Source organism: Schistocerca gregaria, chromosome 2, assembly GCF_023897955.1.
Source record: "Schistocerca gregaria isolate iqSchGreg1 chromosome 2, iqSchGreg1.2, whole genome shotgun sequence".
In the NCBI taxonomy this organism is placed as follows: Eukaryota; Metazoa; Arthropoda; class Insecta; order Orthoptera; family Acrididae; genus Schistocerca; species Schistocerca gregaria.
The window spans coordinates 1024218402-1024236599 of record NC_064921.1 but is presented as its reverse complement, the minus strand read 5'-3'; the positions used below and the strand labels follow the sequence as shown (position 1 = coordinate 1024236599).

The following is an 18198-nucleotide window of genomic DNA, read 5'->3' as shown; positions in this document are numbered from 1 at the left end:
TACTTTATGGTTTTCCACAGTTAAAACTGGCATAATAATTGCATTATGAAGTATGCAGTTATATTATTTATCATTGATGAAAGAAGGCAAGTTAATTAGTACAGAATTTTCTGCTGCATCACATATTCTAAGTTACATAAATGCACAATACTTTCCAAGAAGAAACATCATAATTAACAGAAATTATTTACTTGGATAGGTAAAACAAGCCGCAGCAGAACACACACATAAAAGACGGTAGTAATTGGCAGGCTTTCTGAGCCAGTGGTTCCTACTTAAGGCAGAAGCGATTGAAGGGGAAGGAAGAGGGGTGAAGGTAAAGGACTGGAGTGATATAGGAAAAGGGGTAGATTTCAGGAAAGTCACCCAGAGCCACGAGTCAGGGGAGACTCCAGTCACAAAGCTGGGCAAAAGAACTGATTTTATTTATTTATTTTGTGCACTTTAATTACATGATTATATTTACTTCAATGACTGACAGGAACAAATTTTGTTTCTTTTTGTTTATTTGTTTGTAAATGAAAGAGATGCAAAACCTTTACTTATTTATATAACTTAAAGAATGTTATTAGATGTTCGTTCATTTTCATCTGTTCTAGCACAAAGCTGAACATTAAATATAATTGCTGGTTCAGAAGAAGAGCATGAGCCTAACATTGAACAAATTACTCACAGGTGCTAAAGCACTGCTGTGTTTCAAACCTGATATTCATTATTGAAACTGGCTATCAAAGTAAGTGATGGTACAAATACATTTAGTTATATTTGTTACTTTATTAATTATTAATGTAACTTTTTGATAACTAATGAAGGCTTTATACCTGTATTAAGTTTTATTCAATGCTCAGTTATAGCTAATGGAGACATTTTAGATTACTTGATCTGATGTAAATACATTTTCCTAGAGACATACCCAGTCTCAATTTTATCTTCCGTAAGGGTATTCTGATGAACATTTGCCAGCTGATATGCAGCAGGGGAAGTCAACCCAAATTCAGAGTTAAGACTCTTCGACTGTCAAAATATTATCAGTAAATTGTTAAAGTATTTGGAACCAAGTTACTAAATTTACTGTCCTCCAGGAAAGTTCTAACCCTCAAATTATTCTCTGAAGTGGGAGCTGGCTACAACCCGAAATGGAAATATCTGAGATAGTTAACAAGTCGTGGAACAGATACTGGAAAGACAGATTAGAGGACACAGCAGTAAATTTATGTGGCTGGATATAATAGGTCTAGGTGAAACCAAGTTAATTGTTGGAGGTTTTTAATGGCCACTCATTTTGGCTGTGCCAATTGTAGAGACATTCAAAGAAAATCTACAGTCATTAGTGCGCAAATATCAAAATTATGCAATATTAGTTGGAGGAAACTTTAACCTGTCAAGTATAGACTGGGCACATCTATGGATTCACTGCACGGGATACAGAGAGTGATGCAAAGCACTTTTGAACATGCTTTCTGAAAACTGTCTTGAGCAGCTAGTTCAACAGACCACACGCAATGGAAATATCTTAGACTTTGTAGCTGCAAATAGGCCGGACCTTATCGACAATTTCAATATAGAAACAAGGATTAGCAATCTTGTTGTCATTATAGCAACTATGGCTATGAAAGTTATAAATCAGTTAAAAAGGTTAGAAGAGTATTGTAACATTACAGAACATATTGGGACATATTGAAGTATTTGATACTGTAGACTTTTAGGGGATGTCGATACAGATATGCAAAATGTAAAGGGAAACTTTGGTGATGTTTAAATATTGTACTGTGTCAATATTAGGACATTTTGCACAGAAAGAACAAAAATAGAATTAATGTAAATATATATTAGTGTTAGTAACCTATTTTCATTCAATTTTGTAATTATATTTCATTTTGTAAAAGAAAGACTTACTGTTTGCAGTAGCTCTGATTAATTGTATAAATTATCAGTTTTGAGCTAAATTATTTCGTATAATATGGACAAGATACTTTTAAAAAACTCACCAGCTAAAGAGAAAGTCTGTAAATGAACGTTTAATGCACACTTCTGGAACTTTCTATGGAGAAATTCTATATTGTGATCGCAAAAAATACGAAAACTTGTGAAAACTGTTTCATAACCTAATTTCGAAAGACGATTTGTATCAAGAAATATTGCTAAAAAGATTTATTTACGTTTTGAAACACGATTTTAATCATTTTACATATAAATAGTTGTTCTAAATCACTCAAGAAATATCCAGAATCAAATGTCAAGATATTTCTGCTAACATCGGTACAAATCTGCTGAAGGTTATCCAGAAGCTGGTAGAAAAATGTTATAAAATCTATTTGGAAATTATGCTTGTATGAATTTATATGTACTGATCCTTTTACTTACTTTAATCTGTACTAAAATTCTGTAATGTCTAATTTAGTTTTAAGTCGTGAATTGCTATCGTATTGTAAACAAAACATTGTCAAAGACTCTCATTGTTTGGAAAGATATTAATACACCTAGGAGTTGTCAGTTGCCAGTTCGGAGATGCAGTGCGGTTAGCTCGTAGAGTCAGTTGTTGAGTCTGTGAAGTCTGTCAGTTCTGTTTGTAAATAAACGTCTGTAATGAAGAATTACTTGTTGTCGTCAATATGAACTCAAGACCTTTTGCACGAAGCAGACACCTCCTAATGTAACGTTTTAATTTGGTGTTGAGGAGCTGAAATTTTATAATTTGGTGGAGGAGCTGGGATGTTATAGTATCTCTGCTAGAAAGAGCATATAAGAAGTTATTAGTATCTCTCTTAGACAGTTAACTGATATCACTTAGTTCCAGTAAGATGGACGTACAGAAATTATGAACGAAATTTAAGCAGATTGTAAACTTCGTGCATCTATGAAAAGATCTATACACAAAATATACAACTACTAACTTTGCCATATCTTGTAGAAAAATGTGGCATAGTACCCGAGAATATTGTGGTCCTACGTAAAATCACTAAGTGGGTCTAAGGCTTCCATCCAGTCACTTGTTGACTTGTCTGGTGTGGCAACTGAAGGCAGCAGAACAAGAGTACATTTTAAATTTCGCATTCAGGAAATCATTCACGCAGAAGAATCATACAAACATACTGTCATTTGACCACTGAACTGACTCCCATATGGACGACACAGTAATATGGATCCCTGGCACACAGAAACAACTGAAAGAGTTACAAACAAATGTCACCACGTCAGGATGGAATCCCAATTTGTTTTTACTAAGAGAATTCTAAGGCAATGGCCCCTTACTTAGCTTGCATTTATCGTGACTCTGCTTTCCAGCTTGAAGTCCCAAGCAACTGGGAAAATCACAGGTGACTGCTGTACATAAGAAGAGTACAGGAACAGACCCACAAAATTATAGACCAATATCCTTCACATCAATTTGCTACAGAATTCTTGAATATATTCTGAGTTTGAACATAATAAATTCTCTTGAGACTGAGAATCTTACGTCCATGAACCAGTGTGGTTTTAGAAAGCACAGCTCTTGTGAAACTCAACTTGCCCTTTTCTCTTACGATATGGTCTGTGAGCCACGGATGAAGTGCTACAGACAGATTCCATATTTCTAGATTTCTGGAAAGTATTTGACATGGCGCCCCATTGCAGGCTGATAAAGAAGGTACAAGCACATGGAATGAGTTCCCAGATATTGAGTGGCTCAAACACTCTTTAAGTTATAGTACCCAATATGTTGTCCTAGACGATGGCAAGTGATCATTTAAGACGAGGGTATCATCAAGAGTGCCCCAGGGAAGTGTGATAGAATCTCTCTATATACAGAAATGATTTTGTAAAGGATCTGGGAGATGTGTTATTTTCTACAAGATTTGTCAATACCAAATTTAATGAGGGAAGTTGTAAATGTTTTCTTATATATTTGTCAGAATATTTTTTGTGAATTGTAATTTGCCTTATTTTATGCTAATTTGCTTATAAGTTCAAGAGTGACAGCATATTGATTAATATTAGTAAATGTGACAAATAATATCAAAGAGACTGGTTACAAGTGGAAGCTTTTGTGTTGTGTGAAATGTCTTTGATGCTGGAGTCGTCTTTGCCCATAGTCAGTCGGCAGTGAACACTCGGTGTGTGTTAGTGGAACAATGTACAGTTCCCCGTTATAATAATTTGCAAGTGACCAGCAAAAATGAGTTATTCTACTACCTTTTTATATAAACATCAAGAAGGAAGCAAATTCGGAAAAATGGTATTTGAAGCACCAAAAATGAGGCAAACGCATTGAACCAGGACATTTCCGAGGCCGGCGAAACAGCATTATAGAATCATACTTTCACTAGACGACTGAAGCCAACACAAAAAAGTCAAATTTCACCTTATAAACATCCACGGAAAAGTGAGTACTGTCATGAAATATTCTAAATTCATGTATATAAAAATAGTGAGCATATTTCATTTGGAGGGTAGGGTGGGCAGCAATCTGTTATTGTTTGCTGATGATGCTGTGGTACAGGGGAAGGAGCTGAAGTTGAGTGACTGTAGGAGGACGCAAGACGACGTAGACAAAATTTCTAGTTGGTGTCAGAATGGCAACTAACTCAAAAAAAAAAAAAAGTAGTACGGTAATGGGGACGAGAAGGAAAAATTAACTCATAATGTAGTAGTGTCCCTCCTGACAGACATGTCATTTAAATATCGGGACATAATATTGCAAAAAGCTATATAAGTTGAAATGAGCACGTCACAATTGCGGTAGGGAAGATGAATGGTTGACTTTGGTTTATTGGGAGAATTCTGGGAAAGGGTGGTCCATACGCAAAGGAGATTGCAGATACAACACAGCACGACCTATTCTTGAGTACTTCTTGAACTTTTGGGATGCTTCCAGCCATTCCGTGGAAGGCTGCTACACTTGATGCTGGTATGTTCTAACTACACACAAGTGTTATGGACATGCTTCCAGAACTCAAATGGGAATTCCTGGAGGGAAGACAACATTCTTTTTGAGGAACACTATTCACAAAATTTAGAGAACCAGCATCTGAAGATGACTGTTGAACAATTCTGCTGCCTTCATCATACACTGCACATAAGGATCACGAAGATAAGATGTGAGAAATTAGGGCTCATAAAGAGGCATGTAGACAGCCATTTTCCCCACACTCTATCTGTGAGTGGACCAGGAAAGGAGAATCTCAGTAGTGGTATGGAGTACCCTCTGCCACATGACATACAGTGGATTGTGGAGTATCTATGCAGATGTAAATGTAGACAGAAGCTGAAGTAATGAATCAAAATTTGTGTCAAGGGCAGAAATTGAACCAGAGTCTCCTGCTTACTAGGCAGATTTCTGCACAGAATGCCCTTGTCCAATCCCCTCCCTAACATAAACTTCAATTCACACTGCAACCCATCTTGTTTCCCCCTTTTCTATCCTCAGCAAAAATAAAATTGAGACTGAATATGTCTCAAGGAAAATGTATTTCCATCAAATCAGTAGATCACCTATGCCTGAGGAACAGGGAGGATTTCCCCATTACATACAAAGCCGAGGTGCAACTCCAATATCGGAGAGCTTCAGCAATACTGACAATTTGAAAAGGGGAAACATCACGATGGGCTGAGGTATGAACTAAAGTTTGTGTTAGGGAGGGGACTGGACTAGAGTATTCTGTACAGCTCTGTTAGCCACAATGCTAGGATGTGGCACATTTCGCCTAGGAAGCAGGAGACCTGGGTTCAAGTCCCAGCTTTGGCACAAAATTTTCATCATTACTTCAGCTTCTATCCTTATTTAAATTTTAGATTATGTTACTAACAAAGTGAATCGTTCATTCATTTCTAATGAATCAGCTGGGATGAGTGAGTTAAACATTATCATTGGAGCAGCAGCAGTAATACCATAGTAGTACAAAAACTGGAGCATGTCACATAGTAAATACACTATATTATGCAATATGAATATGTTAAAGAAATCCAAGTCCTCAGGAGAATCTGCTACCTTTGCAGATTATGCAGATTGATGAGCACTAGGTTCAGAGTTGGTATAGAAATCTGTCTTTGGGGATCTGTGTTCTTTATTTCTTCGATCCTATCACACTCATTCTTAATTTTATTTTTCTTACTTCTACAACTGGAGTACCTATTCTATTATTCCTTTTTACTCATCCAAATTATTCTATCACTGGAGCCCCTTTCCCCACATATCATATCTTTGTTCTTGTAACCTATAAATGTATTTGGAAGTAATAAATACGTTAGCCCCATCACAAAACAGGGAGAAGAATGTTGTGGAGTAAATGGACTACAAGTGAAGAAACATGTTATGGACTAGCATATAATTAAAGGTAAAGCTTGAGTCCAGAGAGAAAATTGTCCTGCAGCTGTATATCTCTAGAAAAGCACACGAATTTTATCAATAAAAAACTAAGTAACAAACTTAGGAAGAATACAGTAGGAATAGGCATTTTATTGGATTTTTCTAATATGTAACTTACAACATAGCAAGGAAAAGCAGGCAAGAGATATAAAAAAAAGAAGTTAGGGATAACAGAAGGAGGAAGTGTTCTCCAAAATAGTTTAAGTATAATAGACTTACATTCACATTCTTTACATGTTGAATTTCCAGAAATCTGAGCTATGAAGTTGTAAAGAGGTTGTAGTTTACAATGTAAGCATGTCACTCCTTATGGCAATGATGGAAGTAAAAATTCTTTATCTCAACAAATTTGAGAAAATTTATGCTCTTATAATTAATGATGCATAGGCACAAAAGGACTGTTACATATGAGCAACCAGGACATACCGTATTTACTCGAATCTAAGCCGCACCTGAAAAATGATACTCTAAATCAAGGACACCTGAAATTTGAGACTCGAAATTCAAGAGGAGAGAAAAGTTTTAGACTGCACCTCCAAATAAAAACAAAGTTGGTCCATTCTAACAACAGACAATTTAGGTCGAATGGATGAAGATACAGCTACAGTAGTTTGGTTTGACTCATAAGCTTAACAGTTAAGCTTTATCAAGTAGCCATTGCTATGTTCAGGCACTCCGTCTGTATTTATACGGGTACCCTTCCTTTTTCATGTGCTTCATCTGGTTTGAATCAATTGCTTGTTTTGCTTTGATCTGATAAGTGACATTCTCTTTGTTATAGGTGTTTACGTCACTCTAAGCTCAAAATACATGATTTTACTGTGCATTGTTTGTTGAATTCTGATAATGAGCTTTTACGACCTGTCACCGCTCACAGCATGGCTTGCTTTTGTGTGCGCTACTGCGCCTTACAATTTTAAAAAAATCTCATAAGCAAAACAATGGCAAGAGACTGCTATTTGTTGTTACTAACACTGCTGCTTTCTTTGATAATGATCAACAAGAACCAAATAATAAACTATGTATGCTAGAGGATGTTCTGAATGAGAGTTAAGCGAAAATTTTTCTCCGTTTGAAAATCTTCGCAGACGCCTCTTTAGTACATTATATTCTGCACAGAAATTAGTCATCTTAGATTTAAAAATCTAGTCAGTTGCCGTGCTTCATTTCTGACTGTATCACTATTCAGCATAAGAATAATATGAATATAAACATGACATGATATGTATATTCTTCCGCGTTTTCTGTTGTCTCCCTCTAGTTTCATAGTTTATTAGGCAGACAGTATTTAAATGAGACAGCAGCAAACGCGAAAGAATACATGGCATAATGTTTACATTCTTCCACCTTTTCTTTTAATTTATTTACCGACACAGAGGTATGCCTGTGTAGCGCTACATATATTCGACAGCAGAAGTTAGTTGTGGCGGCACCTACCAGCATTTTTCAGAATTTCCGCTTACTTTGCACACGATTCTAAGCCACAGGTGGTTTTTTGGATTACATAAACTGTAAAAAAAGTGCAGCTTAGATTCGAGTAAATATAGTAGTCGGGATACACGCACCTACTATCTTTTATATTCTTCACTACAAAAAGGGAAATAATGTACACGGGAATTCCACACAAATAAGGCAAAAATATGTAAAAGGGAAAAATTATTTGCTAGAAGATAGGATGTGACTGTGGATCCCAAAAACTCAAGCAGTACTCAAGAATGGGTTGCACTAGTGTCCTATATGCAGACTGCTTTGTAGATGAACTTCACTTTCCTAAAATTTTCCCAATAAACCAAAGTTAACCATTCACCTCCCCTACCACAATCCTCACATGCTCATTCCCTTTCATACTGCTTTGCAACGTTATACCCAGATTTTTATATGACATGACTATGTCATGCAGGATAATACTAATGCTGTTCCCAAACATTATAGATTTGTTTTTTCTACTCATCTGCATTAACGTACATTTTCTTAGATTTAGATCTAGTTGTCATTCCATCACTTCAACTAGAAATTATGTCTAAGTCATCTCAGATCATATACTACAGTCACTCATCTTCAACACCTTGCTATACACCACCGCATCATCAGCAAACAATTGCAGGTTGCTGCCCACCCTGTCCACAAGATCATTTATGTATATAGAAAATAACATTATTTCTATCACACTTCCCTGGGTCATTCCTGACAATACCCTTGCTTCTGACAATCGTTCACCGCTGAGGAAAACATACGAATTTCTATTTCTTAAGATGTACCTGAAAAGTAATTTTATTTTCCTTAGGTATAAGACTTCCTGCTGTGTCATCTAACAAGACACATTTTTTCTAGTGCCTGGGCCCACCATTTCTTGAATGACACAGAAACATCCTCACACACAGTTCTTTTTCAAAAGTTCACAGTATTTTTCCACTGGATATATTCTGTCAGTTCTTCTGTTGAACCATTTAGTAGGAATATCCTCAAACATGGAAATAGCGGGTTATAGTTTTCAATATATCATTATCAAATATATTAAGCTGAAAATGTACCAGTGTATGATTTCTAATTTGCACAGGACATGCGTCACTGAACAGTATCAGATGCTGCAATCTTGCTCTTTAAAAAGAAAAAAGAAAAAAAATTAATGTAGTCCAACAAAAAGCTACAAATTTCATCAATTCTCTCGGCAACTCCTTCATGGTAAACATACGGTGCTGCATGGGTGACAAGACAATCAACAGCTAGCACTACCATGTCCCAAAGGATGTACATGTGACTCATCTGCACAGTGCACGGAATTACAATCAAGCTATCAGTCAAAATAAATAAATAAATAAATAAATAAAATAAAATAAAATAAAAAAACCTTTGTTAGATATGCTCTGCAGTTCAATTATATTATGACTGCTTGTCACTATGCCAGTTAAACACATGAAAAATAATGTACCAAGTACTGAATATCACCAAACATACATGGTACTATAAACTTTTCTTGAATATTATCCATGTCAACTTAAATTCAAGATGTTTAAAGAACACAGTCACTGCAAAGTATATTATTGAAGGAGGTCGTGCTGTAAAAATTCAATGCTTAGGTTTCTAAATTTATTTACTCATTCTTTAGTGTCGGTTGTTTCACATCCACCTACAGAAAGTATGTAGATACTTAGAGTTGCCCTACAACAGTTAATAGAAGTTATGCTTATCACTCCATACCAATACTTTTTTCTCAGAGGGTGTGAAAGTCAATAATGTCAACATCCATTTTAAGTTTAAGTTCCTGTTTGATGGGACAAATTATTGTGTTCCAACTAAGTGTTTCAAAGAGCAATACACACATATGGAGGAAGAGCATCTGGAATTCTATTTGCTACATATAATATAATTAAATTAGCACCTCATCCACACGAGTGTGAAAACATCCTAAACTGGTAACAGTTAACAAAATAGATTTGAAAAGCTAAACAGTGACTTGACCTGTAGCTGACAGTTGTATGGCATGTAAACATAAGTAACACATTAATAAACTTTATGTGAGTGGTTGCCTGTCTTCATTTTTATTTATTAGTTCCATCTTGAAATTCTTTATGGTAGCAAATAGTGACTGGTGCAACTCTTTCCTGATCAACTAAATTCAAGTGCAGTTATTAAAAAAAAAAACGAAAAAAAATAATGTTGCTGTTCCTTACCTAGTGCCAAGCGCTCTTTTTCTTCATCTGTTATGTTGACATTAAGGTCAGTAGAATCATCATCAGGATACTCACTCAATGTATTGTCATTGCTCTCTTGATGTTCTGTAGTTTCTGAAAACAAGGTTTTACGTTCTTAAAATATATACACTACAAACAAAGTATTGACAATATAGATCGGAGTACTGCCTACTTTTTTCAAGACAGGAATTTGTTCCCAATACAGCATCAGTACCAGGTGATGCATCACTTTCCTTTGAAATATCAAGTGCGCTTGTTTCCAAAGATTTTTCCAGTGTCTCTGTTGGTGGAACAAACCCAGGTTTTATCGTTCCAGTGACCTGTCTCCAGATGAAAACAAAAATTAGTTGGAAACAATATATGGTTGAATAGAAGGTGTGCAAAATTATTTCTTACTTGTTCCCCAATCAATTCCGAGTAGCCCTGTAAATGAAAGTCAATTACTGTTGACATGAAACATGAAATACGATAAAGTCATGAAGAGGATCGACTGCTACTAGAAGATATCAAGTCGCAGACAGGCACAACATAAGGACTGTGATACATTTTAGCTTTCAGCCAAAAAGGAAAAGTAGTCCAAGCTTTTTAGTATTTATGGTCATGAAGAAATAAAAAGGTGAGTGTAATATTCAGTAATTATAGCTCATGAGCAAATCTTTCATCTAAATTGAGGAACATTGCAAATGTCCCCAATAAGGTCTTAGTTCCTCTGTGTTGGAGCTGGGTGGAAAGCTAAAAAGAGAAGCTCTGTTGAAAATCTAGTAGAGGCTGTCACAAGGCTGCCCCATACGGTGTGGGTATTGATGGGTGATGAAATACGATAAAGTCATGAAGAGGATCGACTGCTACTAGAAGATATCAAGTCGCAGACAGGCACAACATAAAGACTGCGATACATTTTAGCTTTCAGCCAAAAAGGAAAAGTAGTCCAAGCTTTTTAGTATTTATGGTCATGAAGAAATAAAAAGGTGAGTGTAATATTCAGTAATTATAGCTCATGAGCAAATCTTTCATCTAAATTGAGGAACATTGCAAATGTCCCCAATAAGGTCTTAGTTCCTCTGTGTTGGAGCTGGGTGGAAAGCTAAAAAGAGAAGCTCTGTTGAAAATCTAGTAGAGGCTGTCACAAGGCTGCCCCATAGGGCATGGGTATTGATGGATGCCCCACAACTCACTAGCAGGCAGGCGCAGCTAATACAGCTACCCACCAGATGGTCCTACCACAGACATTAAGCGAATGCACAAACCATTTGGGCAATCCCGCCCGGAGGTATTCGGCCAGTGTAGGAGAATCATATAAGCTATACCCCAGCAGCCTTCGTGCCTGCGCTTCATCTCCTTGCCCACTACTGACCATCTGTTCCAGGGTTGCCCAGCTGCCCACCAACAGGTACACGAACTGGAACAGCCTAACCTACACTATCTGGTCGATTTTAGGGTGCCACCAAACAGAATCAGAGAGCTTGTACCTTTTCCGAATACACGTAAACTTCGACACAAAGACATAATTGATTTGGCTATTAAAAATATAAATTCTGCTGCAGACAAAAGGAAAAAATTACACGGTAAAGCAAATGCAAAGAAATTATATATTGGTCAGAAAGTTCTCATTAAAGCTCATCCATTGTCACATAAGAAGAAACACTTGAGTCACAAATTCTTTCTAGTTTACAATGGACCTTACAGAATCCGACGTATACCACATGATAATTGCGTTGAAGTTGAAACTCTGCGTACTAGGAAGAGTAAAGGTTTACACCACATTTCACATGTAAAACCGTTTATTGAAAGATAATCTGCTTTTTAACTTTGTCTTTGCCATAAAACATTTCACTTCACATTTCTAGTATGCTTTGTCACACTGAGAAACTGTTAACATGCAACAATGTTTGAAGTTTACTATCCAGTCAAGAACCTACGGAACATATTTAAACAGAAATTATGAATGCATTGTTATAGTGAACAGACGTCACAGTGTTATTGTGCGTGTACATTCTTGCTTGTTAGTTGCACGATTACGTAACGACCATAAGGCATACACAACACATAGGTAGCTAATAGGGCAGCTTAATACCAATGTCACGAATGTGAGGGACCTTTAATTCAATCAGAAAGACCCATATTTGGGTCCCATACACACTTTAATGAAGTACAACCCAAAGTCAGCAGTAGGTCAAGATCGGAAGGGAATATACGCCCTAGCAAGTCAGAAACAGAAAAATGTACACCTAGCATTATGCAAACGCAGGAATGTTCAAGGTAACATCTCTGAGTTACCTCCCACTTATTAAAGCAAGTAACACAAATACATGCATACGTGAAAATCTGCATATTATGTTGAAAATTCCAGGGATGTCTATTACAATTTACTATAAACTGGAAGATACAAATATTTAGAATGTCAGGTAAACACAAAGATCACTGCAACCTTTTTTCAAAGGATTTCCAAACATTACTTGATCACATGGTTAGATAAATTATTTATGAGGGAAACCAATTGTATGGCAACAAGCAGGCCCAAAACTTTCAATTCACTGACCATACAAACAAGAATAGTCACCACAAGCTTACTGAAGCATCACTGTTACTGGCGTTGAAGGAAAATACATCCTTGATGTAAAATATTTTTGGTTCAAAAGTGTGTCAGGAAATGATTACAAATTGCCTAGACAGCCAGCATCAATGACTTGCAAGAACAATATGGAGGACCCACAGTATTTTAGACAAAGTGCTAGATTTGTTTGTGCAGTGAAAGATAGTAGGCTAAATGATGGAAAGGAACCATCTTTGTTCAATAATATTAGAAAATACTACGAAAGCAGAGATAACTGCATAGCAGATTCAAATGAAACCAAAAGTCCTTACTGGCAAAGAAAAGCTGGAAAATCAAAGAAAAAATAAGAATACCTGTTTGAGACATTTTTGATTAAGATTACGGTTTAATGCCCCTTTGACAGCCAAGTCACATTAAGCACAAGCTCAGATATGGGCATGGATGAATAATGAAATTGACTATGTCCTTTTTAAAGCAAATCAATTGTTACAACGGCAACAAAATGGAATGAGATAAAGTAGAGGCCAAAGTACTACATTTAGCCTTCCGAAATTGCTTCACCGAACATACACGGTGTGTGTGTGTGTGTGTGTGTGTGTGTGTGTGTGTGTGTGTGTGTGTGTGGGCGCGCGCGCGTGCGAGTATATACCTATCCTTTTTTCCCCCTAAGGTAGGTCTTTCCGCTCCCAGGGATTGGAATGACTCCTTACCCTCTCCCTTAAAACCCACATCCTTTCATCTTTCCTTTTCCTTCCCTCTTTCCTGATGAAGCAGCCGCCGGTTGCGAAAGCTTGAAATTTTGTGTGTGTGTGTTTGTGTGTTATTTTATTGTGCCTGTCTACCAGCGCTTTCCCACTTGGTAAGTCTTGGAATCTTTGTTTTTAATACATACACACATACATTAATCCTTGTTCCATCGATCATGAATATGATATTTCGTAATGATGTGGAACGTGCCACTTTAACATAAATTTTCTTTACACAAAATAATTACTTAATTTTTTTCAGTTACTACTTCATGTCTAAGAATTCATATATTGGGTAGGAGGAGTGGTCATTCGGAAATTCTTTTAATTTGCTTTTAAATGTTGGTTGGCTATCTGTCAGATTTTTAATACTATTTGGCAAATTACAAAAGATTTTTGTGTCCACATAGTTCACCCATTTCTGTGCAAACGTGCAGATGCTTAACAAACAAATGCTTGGAATGTTTTGCTGGCAGTGTCATAGTCATACAATTAAATTATTTGCTAACATCTTAAAAATATTCAGTTTCTTTTATCTCTCTCATGTAAAAGTTCTCCGAGTGAATGAATGAATGAATGAATGAAAGACTGCGAAAAGTGTTGAAAATGTCAAGGTAGTGAACGTTATTATCCATCATCTAACTTTTATCTTAAAATGAAATTTCATACCTAAGTTGCAGATTGAATTTAATCTCCATGATATTAAAACTGGACCTTTATCAGAATTTGACTTAAAATTTAACTTATTCTGCGCAGTAATTTTTCACTGTGGATTCACTGCACTGGGAACTGACAAGTATTACAATTAACCAAAACATGCACATCAAAAAAAGTTTTGCATCAGCTCGGTTCCAAGAGTTCCAGAACTTGTACAGAAAATTGGAATAGAGATCGACATAAACATAATTTCCTTCCTTTATATTGCTCATGAAAACCACACATTTCATGTTGTACAACCCTACAGCGAGACCTACAGAGGTGGTGGTCCAGATCACTGCACACACCGGTAGCTCTAATACCCAGTAGCAGGTCCTCTTGCATTGATGCATGCCTTTATTCATCATGGCTTACTATCCACAAGTTAATCAAGGCACTGTTGGTCTAGAGTGTCCCGTTTCTCAACGGCAATTCAGTGTAGATCCCTCAAAGTGGTTGGTGGGTCACATCGTCCATAAACAGCTGTTTTCAATCCATCCCACGCATGTTCGATAGGGTTCATGTCTGGAGAACATGCTGGCCACTCTAGTAGAGTGATGTCGTTATCCTAAAGAAAGTCATTCAAATGATGTGCATGATGGGGGCACGAACTGTCGTCCATGAAGGTGAATGCCTCGCCAATATGCTGCCGATATGATTGCGCTATTGTTCAGAAGATGGCAGTCACATATCGTATAGCTGTTACGGCGCCTTCCATGACCACCAGTAGCATACGTTGGCCCCACATAATGCCATCCCAAAGCAGCAGGGAACCTCCACCTTGCTGCACTCGCTGGATAGTGTGTCTAAGGTGTTCAGCCTGACCAGGTTGCCTCCAAACAAGTCTCTGACGATTTTCTGGTTGAAGGCATATGCAACATTCATTGGTGAAGAAAACGTGATGCCAATCCTGAGCGGTACATTCGCCATGTTGTTGGGCCTAATTGTACAGTGCTGCATGGTGTCATGTTTGCAAAGACGAACCCTGTTATGGACGTCGGCAGTGAAGCAGCACATCTTGTAGCCCATTGCACACTTTTTGAGTCATAACACAACATCCTGTTGCTGCAAGAGAAGCATTATTCAACATGGTGGCGTTGCTGTCAAGGTTCCTCCAAGCCATAATCCATAGGTAGTGGTCATCCACTGCAGTAGTAGCCCTTGGGCAGCCTCAGCGAGGCATTTCATCAACAGTTCCTGTCACTTTGTATCTCCTCCATGCCTGAACAACATCACTTTGGTTCACTCCGAGAAGCCTGGACACTTCCCTTGTTGAGAGCCCTTCCTGGCACAAAGTAATAATGCAGGCACAATCTAACCGTCGTATTGACCGTCTTTTAGGTGTGGTTGAACTACAGACAACACGTGTCGTGTACCTCCTCACTGGAAGAATGACTGGAACTGATCAGCTGTTGGATCCCCTCCATGTAATAGGCACTGCTCATGCATGGTGGTTTGCATCTTCGGGTGGATGAGTTTAGTGACATCTCTGAACATTCAAAGGGACTGTGTCTGTGATACAACATCCACCGTCAACATCTATCTTCAGGAGTTCTAGGAACTGGGGTGATGAAAAACTTTTTTTGATGTGTGTATTTGTATCAACTTCTTCTTCAACATTAAAAACACATGTTAATAATTGCAGTAACAAGCTGCACTCTAGTCTCTCCCAAATAAAGACATTATAGAAAAATGCCAATGTTTTCTTTGCTGTTTAAATGCAGTTGAGATTGATACTGGGTAAGACTGTGAAATAGTCTGGATAAAGCTATCAATCATACAAGGATTGACGATTGTATTAGGATGTTTTTATAGACCACCAGCATCTGCAACAAATGTCACAGAACGTTTCAGGGAAAGTCTTGAGTACAGTATGTGCCTAGAAAAAATATAGGGGAGGGGAAGGACCCACCTTGGTACAACAAACACATTAGGAAGTTGCTGGGAAAGCAGGGAATGTTGCACAGTTGTTTTAAACGTAGTCACTGCCCCACTGACAAACAGAAATTATGTGAAATGAAAGCAGCTGTCAGAAGGACAATGAGAGATTCTTTTATCTGCAGATTCTAAAAATAACCCCAAAAAATTGTGGTTGTACATAAAATCTATGAACGCTACAAATAAATCAATACCTTCTATTGCTGACAGTATGGGTAATATAACTGATGATGATAAATAGAAGGCCAAAATTCTAAACCCAGTTTTCAAAAACTCGTTTACGTAGAGGACTGCATCACCATTCCCCCTTTCAATCATTGAACAAATGCAAGGATGGCTGACATAGTGTTTAGTGTATTTGGGACTGTAAAACAGTTAAGATTCTTAGACGCCAGGAAGGCATCTGGCCCAGACAGTATCCCCATGAGATTTTATGTTGACTATGCTACATATATAGCACCATTCTTATTCATCATCTATCAGAGATCATTGGAACAGCGGAAAGTTCCAAAAGAATGGAAGTAGGCCCAGATCATAGCAATCTATAAAAAGTGTAGAAAATTGCATGCACATAATTACTGGCCAATTTCACTGACATCGATTTGTAGTAGAATCATGAAACATATTTTGTGTTCAGACATAAGGACCTTTCTAGACTCTGAGAAGCTCATCTGCAGAAACCAGCACAGTTTTAGGAAACAGTGGTCATACAAGACACAGCTGGCCCTCTTTGTGCATGATAGACAACAGGCTCTAGACACCAGCTCCCAGGTTGATGACATATTTCTCGACTTTCGAAAGGTGTTCTACTCAGTTCCGTAGTACCGCTTGCTCCAAAAAGTGCGCGCTTATGGTCTACCTGATGACATATGCGGTTGGATAGAATATTTTCTAACAGACAGGGAGCAGTATGTCATCCTGAACGGGGTGACTTCAACAGAATCAAGCGTAACTTTATGTGTGCCCTAGAGCAGCGTAATAAGTCCGCTGCTTTTTACAATTTACATAAACAATCTGGTTGACAGTATTGACAGCGGCATTAGACTGTTTGCCGATGATGCTGTACTTTACAGGAAAGTAGTATCACATGAAAGTTGTGAATAAATCAATGAGGATTTGCAGAAAATAAATGTGTGGTGTAATGACTGGCAGTTATCTCTCAATGTTATTAAGTGTAACCTACTGCATATAACAAGGCAAAAATCCCCATTAATGTACAAGTACAAAATACATGCCCAGTATTTCGAAGCGGTAACATCCATCAAGTATGTGGGTGTGACTATTCGAAATGATCTCAAATGGAATCATCAGATTACACAAGTAACAGGTAAGGCGAACTCTAGATTGTGGTTTATTGGTAGAATCCTGAAGCGATGCAGTCCTTCAGCAAAGGAAATAGCTTACAATACGTTAGTTTGTCCAGTCTTAGAGTATTGTTCGTCTATATGGGACCCTTACCAGATGGGTCCGATTGAAGAGATTGAGAAGTTCCAAAGAAGAGCAGCATGATTATTGACTGGTACATTTAGCCATTGCAAGAGCGTTACAAATCTCATAGAAAGTTTGAAGTGTGACACACTTGCAAATAGAAGGTGCGCTAAACAGAAGGGGCTGCTCACTAAATTCCAAAAGCCGACTTCACCGAGGATATAGAGCATATATTATTAGCACAAACTTTCAAATTGCACAATGATTACCATTCAAAGATAAGAGAAATTAGAGCTCGTACTGAGGTGTTCAGACAGTCGTTTTTCCTTCACATGATTCGCAAGTGGAACAGAGGAGGGGGGAAATATGACTTTGGCGCGAATTTTGCTCTGCACCACACACCGCTTGGTGGCTAGCGGAGGATTTAAGCAGATGTAGATGTTATCTACAGAAACCGTGAAACAGAGGGCAGGGTACTACAATACATAAACATTTAATATATGCAATGATTAACTTACCTGAGCCCGTCTATAAGTTGCAAGTTTATCAGAAGCTCCTTGTGAAAAAATTTCCATGTCACCATTGAGTATTATCCATGCTAACACTTGAACCAGTGGCTTGTGGGTGATAATAAGGAAAACTTGTGACAACAGGAATAATGAAACAACACTGCTTACATGGGGCTTCGTATCCTGCAGAAAAGGGACAAAAAAAGTGAAACTTATCATCATTGAATATGTTCTCAGTTGTAATTTTCAAACATAATTACACTAAAAATTTAACACACAAACTAGAAGG

General features: G+C 37.5%; 1 protein-coding gene across 5 annotated transcripts in view; it reads right to left on the bottom strand.

The window, feature by feature from the left end:
- The window catches only part of LOC126335531 (protein CLEC16A homolog), a 232100-nt gene that overhangs the window by 174022 nt on the left and 39880 nt on the right, over positions 1-18198 (bottom strand). For all 5 annotated transcript variants that reach the window (XM_049998900.1, XM_049998902.1, XM_049998903.1 and 2 more), the window contains exons 7-9: positions 17919-18092; positions 10211-10358; positions 10018-10131 (exon numbers count right to left, since the gene is read on the bottom strand). In XM_049998900.1, coding sequence (XP_049854857.1) covers positions 10018-10131; positions 10211-10358; positions 17919-18092 — 436 coding nt within the window. The remainder of the gene's footprint in view (positions 1-10017; positions 10132-10210; positions 10359-17918; positions 18093-18198) is intronic.